Source organism: Buceros rhinoceros, unplaced genomic scaffold, assembly GCF_000710305.1.
Source record: "Buceros rhinoceros silvestris isolate BGI_N320 unplaced genomic scaffold, ASM71030v1 scaffold24135, whole genome shotgun sequence".
NCBI classification, from domain to species: Eukaryota; Metazoa; Chordata; class Aves; order Bucerotiformes; family Bucerotidae; genus Buceros; species Buceros rhinoceros.
Window position 1 is genome coordinate 19,722 of NW_010412617.1, and position 10,292 is coordinate 30,013.

Below are 10,292 nucleotides of genomic sequence, written 5' to 3' on the forward strand. Positions count from 1 at the left end.
AGACTCACTCTAGAGCTGTTCAGTCCACTAGGATCTTCCAAGACTGGATCGGCAATTTTGTTGTCTGCACCCACGTAGGAAATGAAGGCTTCAGGATCTGAAAGGACTCTGGCAGCAGCAAAAGACAGCAACAAGGATTATTATTTGTACCAAGGAATTTCAGCAGAGCTTTGCACTGGCAATAAACAACAAATACAGAGCAGGCTAGAGAAACTAACCAGTGCTCCACGCTTTGTGCGGGAACATGGTAAAAAGCACCAGAGATGTGTGCACTCTCCAAACACCTTCAGTTCTCTTGGGCCAAGGGGACCTAAAACCTTTGAATGTCTCATGAAGACAGCCCTACTGAGAAAATTCTTGTGCACATCCAGCTGCCCAGGGCTGCAGGACACCTCAGCTTTAGTAAGGAGGGCTCACCTTCCTAGCTTCTCCCAGATAATTTTTATTTCTCATTCTCTGGAAATGTTTGTGCGTGCTGGGAAGTGTTCCTCTATCCCCTTAACTCTTACCCAGCAATTTTCAACAAACAGCATTTAGACTCAGTCAGCAATTTCTGAACTGCAGGAGAGCTGCTACCACAACAACTGCCCGCAGCACAGGAGGTGATGAAGCACCCCACCACTTTCACGTGGTTTATGTATCTCCTTATTGGGCAGACATTACCTCTATAACACTTCCAGTAAAAAGGTCAGAAAAATAACCCATACCTCTGCATCTCTGCGGAGAGCCATAAGCCAGCAACAGGAGCCATGAGCTCCTCCAGGAAAGCTTTCTGCCGCTCATAGTCCTTGAACTGGTTGCTGACGAGGACGAGGGCCTCCATAAGAGCACACTTCTCCATCTGTGTCAGAAGTAGCTCGTTGGAGAGCAGCTCCTTCACGTGGTTGTACAACATCTCAAAGTTTGGCTAGAAAACACATCCAGGTGGAACAGTGTCATGCATTTGGTGTGGAGGAGGGCCACTGGGGAAGACAGAGGTGGGGTGTACTGCACTGCACAGAACATCTGGAGCAGCATGTCTAAGTCACCTTTTCTTTACATAGCCATCTCCTTCTTAGTCTGATGTTTCTCTGAATGTTCAGTCCAGAAGAACCTCTTTTCTTCCCTACCCTTCTATCATCATCCTGCATCAGTTTACTTTAGTCTCTAGAACGACTGAAATAAGCACAGGAAACCCCTCTCTTCTAGGCAGTCATATCCCTTATAGTTCTAGTGCTTGTATTTGCTCACAGGAAGTACCTTGCTCCTTCGGCTCTCAAGTCCAGACTTAGGACTCTTCCACCTCTTTGCTTTTAACTAGGTTAATAACAATTCATATGGTTATCACTCCCTCCACAAGAATGATCGAGTTTCTTCCCTACCCATTCTAGTCAGAGCCATGTCTTCCTGTAACTTTGTATAAGCATTAGCAATCATCCCCTTCAGGAAAGTCATCTGAGCATATTTTGGGGCAGCTCTGGGCCCTTGGCTCTTCATTCGTCTGGTCATGGGAAAGAGAGCGCGGTAGTTCAAGGACCAGCAGAGTGGGACAAAGAAAACCTGCTGGTTCTTAGCAGCTGTTGCAGAATGCAGACTGGAACCCTTGAATTACTTTGATTAGCATCCTCAAAAAATGTCTTTGTTTAAACCAGCAATGTCCTAGGGTGCTCCCATAATCCTAGGGCCACTTCTCACAAACACTGCTAAAGAAATGAGTTCAGAGCTATGCCGGTTGCATGCAGGATCTTTAGTTCAGCAAAAGCAAACAGAACACCAGCTCACTGATTTTAAAGATGTTTGGTTTTTCTAGCCTCCTCAAGTTAATCCAGAAAACAAATAGTCTCCTCTTGCTCCTACATTCTGTTAAGTAACAGAAGAAAGCCTGGCCATTAGTCATTGCTAAAGAATCTCCAGCTAAGGAATCCATGAAGACCACTGCAAGTGACAAAATGGAAATTGGGCAAACATTCCCATAAAACCAATCTAACACTGCTTTATCATCCCTTTTGCATTTAACTCATCACCTTTTCATTTAATGCATCGCTTTACAATTCAACTCTTCAGGCAGAAAATTTTTCAGGGTCAGGAGGATAAGAACAGTGGTACAGGGAATGAAACACTTCGCCATTTGTGCGGTGGGAATGTGTCTTGGAAGGAAAACAGAGGCTGTAGCCAAGGAAGCTGAAGATCACACACAAAATCTAAATTAAACTGAGGCAAGACTTCATGATGGAGGCACGTTTACATACCAGGACAAGCTGAGGGTAATCCCGACACATCTTTATGATCGAGGAGCACGCATGCCTTCTCACATTCTTCACTGCTCGAGTTCTAGGAGCCTGGACAGACATAACAAACTTCAATGCAACAAAATAAAAGTTCAGACAAATGCAGGGTATCTTCAAGACAAATGCATTATATACAGTTCTATGCACTGTTGAGTACAGATGAAAAAAAAATCATTTCCACACTCCCCACCCCAAACAACCGTGCAACAACCATATTTCCTCTGGAGCAGCAGTCAACACAAAAAGCCCACAACTGAACAAGCTGTACTCCAGAATCAAGGATGCCACGGATCTCACTCACTATTTCAAGACTCCAAGCACTCCCTAGGTAGCTGGCAGCTTTACAGCCATTCTTCAATGCCACCTATACCAACTACCGAAGAATAGCCACAGCTAATGAAGGGTTTTCACTCTCAGGAAGGCCAGCATAGACTGGGGGACTACGTGCACTATGGGGAGAAAGAACCAGGGGATTGTGCCTTACACCACACCTGTGGCCGCCTAAATTCATGAGCCAAAGCTTAGCAGGCCATGTCAACCAAGAAGAGATCAATGACATCTAGATTTCCCAGCCCTTTCCAGAAGCAGACTCAGCACGCATTCAAACAGCATATGACTTGATCCAACTGTTACAGCTCATTCACAGATAATAATTCAAACGTACCTTACTTTCTTCTATAACTTCAAAGGTAACTGAAGCAAAGAGCTGCGAGAGAGGAAAAATCAGAACACTCACATCATTTGTTAATATCTAGCACTTGTGTATTTTGAGTTTGAGATCATAACACTAGTGGAATTTCATTAATGTCAATGAAGAATCTCTGACTAAGCTGAATCATCAGCACAGCGAGGTCTTGAAATAAAAAACAGTGTCTACTTGCCACAGCATGCACTTAATGTTAAGACTTCAGAGTAAGAACTGCAAAACTTGTTGACAATAACGCCTAGAGAATTAACTCATGCAGTTTAGTACAAAAAGACAACCTGGTATCAGCATGGCCTGCAAGTACCTACCTTGGAAAGTACTTGTGGTAGATATTCTGGTCGGTAAGTGACAAATGGGAAGAGAGCAGAGACATTGGTGAGCACACAGGACAGGATTAGAGGATCCTTTGTTTCAAAATTAAGGACAAGCTGCAGCAGATTTATGCCATCGTTTACTGGGATTTCCTACAAAGGCAGCAAAAGGAAAGAAGGAATGAAAAAAGGAGGCAACGCTCAGTGCTTCAAGCCTGTAGTGCACATCCTACAATGCCTAGAGCTATGTCACAGAGTGCTGCTGTCAAATCAGGCCTCTCAGCTGAACGCGGCTGTTCTCAAAGCAGAAAGAAAAGCAGCAGAAGGCTCAGTTTAACTGTGGGCTACATGCACTTGCTGAGGGAAAAAGGACAGCAGCACTGCCATTGTTGGTGGGGCAGTCTTGAGAAGTCAATCTCAATTCCCCACACTACTGCTTGCACCTCAGGGAAGTGCAAATTTCCTTTCTCTCTGGCTCCCAGTTCTCATTTTGACTCTATCCAACAGATTCCATGCTTAACCAATTATATCAACCCATATAATTATTGTACTGTGATTAGAATTATGAACTAAAGTGCATGAGCAGCCTAGCCCAAATAAAAAAATCAAGTCAGTCTACATCAGACTGAGAAAAAAATGCTTTCCTTCCGATTCGCCTGCTGTTGAACAAAAAGCAGAGAGAAATTGCTTCTGTCTCCTACTCCCTGAGCATGAATTCCTCTCATTTACTTAAAAGTTTAAAAAATGAATCAGGGTTTAATTAAAAAGAATAAACTTAGGAAATTTCTGCTTAAGCAGTCCTCTTCTCCTCTAGCAAGGCACTATGTCAAAGCATGCCACCTGAGTGCTGTCCTGTGACGTCTCAGGGCATAGTGTCCCTAACCAAGACATGCCTGAGAGCCAGTATGAGTTTGGTCCCGTCTAAAAAAGGGTCACTGCTCCTCCTGAGAATCACTCACCAAAAGCTCTGGGGTTTTGCATGGAGGTAAATGGTTACTACAAACTTTTCAAGGACAACACAGCTGAAAAAACCCGCTCACGTCAACCCAGAACAAGCCAGGAGAGCAGCAAAAACATTTGATACACATACGTCTTTATCCAGGGTTCTAAACATCTGGCTGATGACGCTCTCCGAGAAGAAGGTCATGGCATCCCACTGCACAAAGGATGGAGAGAAGATGGAGCAGAGACCTTCGCCTGTCTTAGCTGAAAGGAAGAGAACACCGGAGCTCTCACCATGCTCCTCCCTATATGCACAACAGCATGCTGGTAAGCTCCCACACTGCAGCACCTTACAACTTGCCAGGTATTTTGGTCACACAGCAATTCCTGCAGATGCCTGGCAGGGATACACCAGGAGCAATTAAGATACTCCTGTGTGATTTACCTCATTCAAGTGAAGGCTCCTGAGACATAAGCCTGACCTTTGAGATACTATAGGGAGGAACACCAACAAATCACAGAAAGGAAAAGGAGAGGAACTGCATGCCCAGATCCAGCACTGCAAGCAAGACTGCCCTCTGTGGCTTTGCAGAGCACCAAGTGGCTTTCCTTCACAGGGGGAAAGAAAGGTGACTGACAGAGGCACTTGCCACACAGGCAGAATGTCCCTGGACAAAAATAATCAATACATTACAGAGATAACAAGGCCCAAGTAACTGTAAAATTGTTATAAGAGAGACAGCTGCATCTGGTTTGCAGAGAAACTTGGGGGAGGAAAACGAGGAGGCAGAGACTTTACGTTAGCTATTCCGTAGTAGACTGCAAAGGGTTAAATTAATCTTGCTTTTAACTTGCAAGATCTTTAAAAGCCTGAAAACCTATTGTTCACTCTTGGCTCCCCCTAAAAAATAAAAAAAGAAAAAAAAAGGCACAGAAGTTTCCTCTTGGCTTGAATTAAAAAACAAAACCCAGATCCCTGTTTGGTTTGTTTTTTTTTTCCCAGGTAACTTACAGTTCATGGGTCCAGTATCAACAGGAGCTGTGAGCTGGTACTTCAGCCATTCACCAGCCATTTGGAAGCCAGTTCGAGGGTCCAGACGACAAGCCATCCTCATCACCTCTCCTTGCTGGGCTCGAAAAGCTGCAGTGAAAAAGCAGACACCATGCAACAAGCTGATGTTGCAAATGCTCCCTTCCCCAAAGCTCGCCTGCGGCTTTACAGACCCGGGAACGTTACGGGCTGCTGCTCTGGCAATAGCTGCGCAGTAAGCTCAGCTCTACAGTCAGTAAACTAGGTGTAACAGGATGGGCCATTTAGGAAGAAATTTACATCAACTAAAAAATGATGGATTAACATAAAGAGTGCAATTAAAATGCGATGTGAATTATGAAAATCTATGCTAAAATCAGATTTACTACAATTAAGCCTCTATTATTCATTGAAAAGAAAATTCTTTGAACTATACACATTTGCTGCTTACAAAGCCCCTTGGAGATATTGAAGTAGAAAAGCAGCATTTGATAACTCCACTTTCCTGAGCTAGACTGTTCAACTTAACCCAGATATTAAAAGTACAGAACAGGAATTTCATTTGTTCCAAAATATTTCAGTACACGACCACACAAAACAATCAGCTCTGCTGACTACAGATGCAACTTGCATTCTTTAAAGATGTTTTATGAAGTAATTTTATTTTGTGTTTCAAATCCATTTTATTTCTTATGTAATATCCCCAGTATAATTACTTCCTAAAACTACTTCAAATTCTGGCTTTGAGCATTTAGCGACTTTTGATTTCCACCCAAACAGACTTATTACAGTAAGTAAAAAATAAACCAATACGCAATAAAAATTCATCACTTAAAACCTTCAAACATAAATGTAAAATGTAAGAGTTTAAGCAATTCATTAAGTATATCCTCCCAGCCAACAAGTGACTACCAAACTATACCAGCCAGTGAGAATCAACCTTGGTTTTGGGAAGTAAAATACAAGAAAAAATAAAATCACAAATATCCAGGGTTTCCTGTTTGCTGGTTTAAGATCATGATTAAATTTGGCTATTTTAATTGCTCCACTCTAACTATTGGTACTGAACCAGAAGCTTCTTAGCAGAGCCAAGACAGATTTTCTTTCTGGAATGATATTTAAAATCTTTTGTAAGCTCTTTTCCTCTCCTAACCTGAGCAGGACTCCAGGCTGTTTCATCTCCTCCTCTAGGTGACTAAGAGGCACGTTTTCTTTGATGCTAGGTAGAAAATGCTAGGCTACCTACCCAATCAGCAAGAAAAACAACAGCAAAAAGTAAGTAAAATTAAACTCCTGAGCTGCCCTGGGAAAATGATGAATTAATTTAGGGTGAAATAGTGAAGACACAAATGAAAGCTGCCAAGCCAAGATGGTAGGCTGCAAGCTCAGCCAGCAACTGAAAGTACGAGGAAGGGCACAGACAACAGCATTCACAGGGACTGATGGCAACTTACAGTTGAAGAAGGCATTGAAGTCCTCATCACTGTCAAAATCAAAGCGGGAGTATTCACAACTGGGGCTGTCTGTTTTAGAGGGAAAGCCCACCTGGAGACAAAGCAGACAAAGTCAGGAAGGAAGAGAAGTCACCCATCAGAGCTAACACCAGCTTCAAGGAGACAAAGACAAGGAGCAGACAGTACAACGATAAATAGACCTGTTTGCTCAGTGGCTTGGAGATCACGTCTCTGGCCAGCACAATAAAAATGTAGTTTCTCCCCCAGGATCCACAGGCCACGTTCACCCAGGCACCTTCTCACTCCTGTCTGGCCACAGTTCCCACATACCTTCACTAGGTTGGTCATAGATGCACGGAGATACTTGGGAATCATAGCCAGCAACAAGGGGTCACGAGACAGAACTTCATGCCGAAAGAGGGCTCCCCATGTGATCTGGGTGGAAGAGCGCAGAAACTGGGGGGAAAAGAGAGAAAAGCAGGGAAGAGAGAAGGATTTCAGTACAGGAATCTCCACTGCTAATATTAAGTGTTGCTATCAGAAGGCAATAGCAAATTTACACCGACTATCTGGTGGAGGACAAGGCACCTTGCAGGCACAACCCAAACTTCCAGAATACCAGAAGTCTCTGAGTAAACACTAGGGCTGATTGCAAATTCTGCATTTTCTACTCAGCACCACTGTGTCAGACACTGTTCCTAATGGGCTGGTAACGGAGGAGAAACTACTCTGCCTCCCAGGTCTTCAGGTGAAAAGGAGAGCCTGGAGAGCAGTATTTGGCAGGTGAAGTTCTGCAGTCTTCTACAGGTTAGCTCACTTACGCACTCAGACATTCTTACGTAGACATACATGAGACTCGGCCCTTTACATACCTGGCTGGGATGGGTTGTGAAGGCTAAAAACGAGTCAAGGTATTTGCCAAAGTTGGCTGGCGTTTCCACATCAGAGTCTGAGCCCTGTTAAGAAGACAAGCAATTTCAGGCAAACTACTAACCCTGTGTGATGCTGGGCTCATAAGCTGTATGTCTCTGGGTAAAGCAGGAGCACTACATTCGAGGCCATAGACTGCAAAGCGGCAGAGACAAAAACACTGAACAACTCGCAATTTCTTTTTGAAACCAGCATAGCCTGAGAAGGAGCAAGTTCTGCTGACCAGCCTGGGGTTGATGGAGGCAGCAACATCCTCATTCCAGAGAAAAGGGTGACTTCTCAGATACTGGAGTTCTGTTAGAACCAAATTCATAACACTGCTGCTGCTATGAGTCACGGTTTTACTCCTTGTGGGTCAAGCCCACCCAAGAGTACCGAAATGGAACAATTCAAAACCGGAGAATTTCACAAGGAAACATACCCCGATGACTTCACTCCCATTCCTCCCAATGTTTCCTGCATTTAACGTATGGACATCTCTTACCAATACTTTTTCTGGCAAGTTTGTCTGGAAAGTAAGTTTTGCCTGGAGCCACAAATTCAAGGTTTTGCTGCTACTCACTAATGATAACACTGTGCCCTCCAGACCCCTGTTCTGGAGCTGTACAGCCAAATGCTGCTTCTCCCAAGTGAATCTGGATGAGAGGACTCAAATCCCCTGTCATTACTTCATTAAAGACTAACAGCTCCCACTGCCTAACAGCAAGTGAAGTACCTGAAAACAGCAGCACATCCTTTCTTTTTAGGGATAAATTCTTAAAGGATTGATTTTTCTTTCCCTGCCTGTGAGAATTTACTTTGCTCTATCACTTGCACAGGCTGGCTGCCTCAGTCTCCTCACAAACAGCATCTCTCAACAAGCCTGCCACCTTTACCACAGAAGTGCTGTGATGAATGGAGGGAGCAGGAATTCAACAACCAGCACAGCATCTTCATCTCAGTGTTGACAAAAAGCATCAGAAAGATGAATAGCAGGAACAAAACCTGTTTCTTCCTTCAGCTTGAAAGAAGCTTGGCAGAAGAAGAAACAGGTATACTCTTTGAGTTATTTTTAACAGGTAAATTTAAAAAGGCTTCCTCCAACACAAGAGTAATTTTCTGGAGTTCAATTTTCAATTTTCAACATTTTACAGAGGTTACAGAAGATAATTCTTGATGACAACAGAGGCCTGGAATCAGTCAGGGTCCCTTCATTCTACATTCCTGTGACTTGGCAGGATACGGTTATCTCTCTTGCAAGAAGAGCCATTTCTGCCTTTTCCAAATGTGTGGAGAGAACCCTATGACTACCAAATGTGCAAAGAGAACCCCGGTCCTACCTTAGATCAGGGTTGCCTCACTCCCAGCCCTAAAAACAGCCCTGCCAGGGTTGCTGCTGGTATTAGTAGAGACTTACTAGCAACGCGCATAGCTGGCTGCCCAACGCGCACAAAACTTGGCAAAGTCTCTTCAAGAAAACATAGTGCTTTTCCACCAGACCTCCTCCATCCGCTGTCCTGGGAACAAAGGAGGGGGAAAAGCAGGGTCACAGTTACTCACACTATATGTAATAGGCACACTGCTATCTATCTTACAGACAAAAAGAGGACTAAAGCAATTTGATTTTATTGCAGTGGGATTTTCTTTGCTATTATCAAGAAGTACTGCTTTATTGGCGTCTAAAACCGCTGGAATTGCCTCTTTGAAAGAGTCCCTCCTGATCAATTTGAGGCTGGAAGAGAAAGCTGGGGAGGCTGAGATATTTACCCTTCAATTATGGATTTGAAAAACTTGCAGTTTTACAAGTTTTCCAAAACAAATGGTGTGTTTTTTCTCTCCTAACCCAGTCCCAGCTCCCTGCCATTAAGCAGCAGTATTTTCTGCACATCACATCTACAAAGCCATGTGTATGTATTTTTTGGTGAAATTACAGCAACAGGATGGTACTCACTGCGCAGCAGAGAGAATGTAGTGCATGGCAACGTCTCCAAACAAGACCATCAGAGGCTTCCGATCCTCCAGCTTACCCTATGTGTAAAATACGCCAAATGGCTTAATTAGAACATAACTATTTATTCCCATCTGCAAGTGAAATTAGGGGATCCCCAGTTGTCCTTCCATCTGGGGAGAGGCTTACAGTCCATAAATGATTTCAGTAAAAAATTGCCAAAAAATCTGAAGTATTCCTGATGTCAAGAAATTTCCCCAAGCAATTCCACCACAGGAACTTTAAATCAAAACACTGATCCTGAGACACTAACTCTTCTTCATGGCAGACTGGCTAGTTACTTAAAGGCAGCTGATAAACACTCAGCCTTGACAATAAAAGGGGTCAAATCACCTGTTTAGATCCTGCTGTCATTTCTCTGAGTTGCCAGATGACACAGATGGTGACATATTCCCCACTTTGAAGTTGTAGAAAGTGGGGAAGAAAATCAATGAGGATCTTCAACTTCAAAACCAGAAGTTGGAGAGGGTTCCCGCACTTGCTGTACGTATTGTGTTGGCATGACATTCACACTAAGTATCATTAACATAAGCAGGCGAATTTGAATTTTGTTTCTTAAATAAAAAGGCAAAAATTTCATTGCTCAGTCTGAAGAGTTATAGAGGAGAACAGGAGGAAAACAAAGGGGAGCCAAAGGAGTGAGAAAGAAGAACTCACTTTCCTGC

At 43.5% G+C, this 10,292-nt stretch overlaps 1 protein-coding gene across 1 annotated transcript in view; it reads right to left on the bottom strand.

Annotated features, from left to right (window-relative positions):
* Nucleotides 1–10,292, bottom strand: part of XPO5 (exportin 5) — a gene marked incomplete at its 5' end in the record, with an annotated part of 27,536 nt that overhangs the window by 13,522 nt on the left and 3,722 nt on the right. Inside the window, 12 exons of the mRNA XM_010136475.1 lie at nucleotides 9–108; nucleotides 708–907; nucleotides 2,229–2,336; nucleotides 2,932–2,973; nucleotides 3,282–3,437; nucleotides 4,375–4,490; nucleotides 5,239–5,367; nucleotides 6,711–6,801; nucleotides 7,041–7,166; nucleotides 7,583–7,666; nucleotides 9,037–9,136; nucleotides 9,571–9,649. Of these exons, the coding sequence (XP_010134777.1) occupies nucleotides 9–108; nucleotides 708–907; nucleotides 2,229–2,336; nucleotides 2,932–2,973; nucleotides 3,282–3,437; nucleotides 4,375–4,490; nucleotides 5,239–5,367; nucleotides 6,711–6,801; nucleotides 7,041–7,166; nucleotides 7,583–7,666; nucleotides 9,037–9,136; nucleotides 9,571–9,649 (1,331 nt within the window). The remainder of the gene's footprint in view (nucleotides 1–8; nucleotides 109–707; nucleotides 908–2,228; nucleotides 2,337–2,931; nucleotides 2,974–3,281; nucleotides 3,438–4,374; nucleotides 4,491–5,238; nucleotides 5,368–6,710; nucleotides 6,802–7,040; nucleotides 7,167–7,582; nucleotides 7,667–9,036; nucleotides 9,137–9,570; nucleotides 9,650–10,292) is intronic.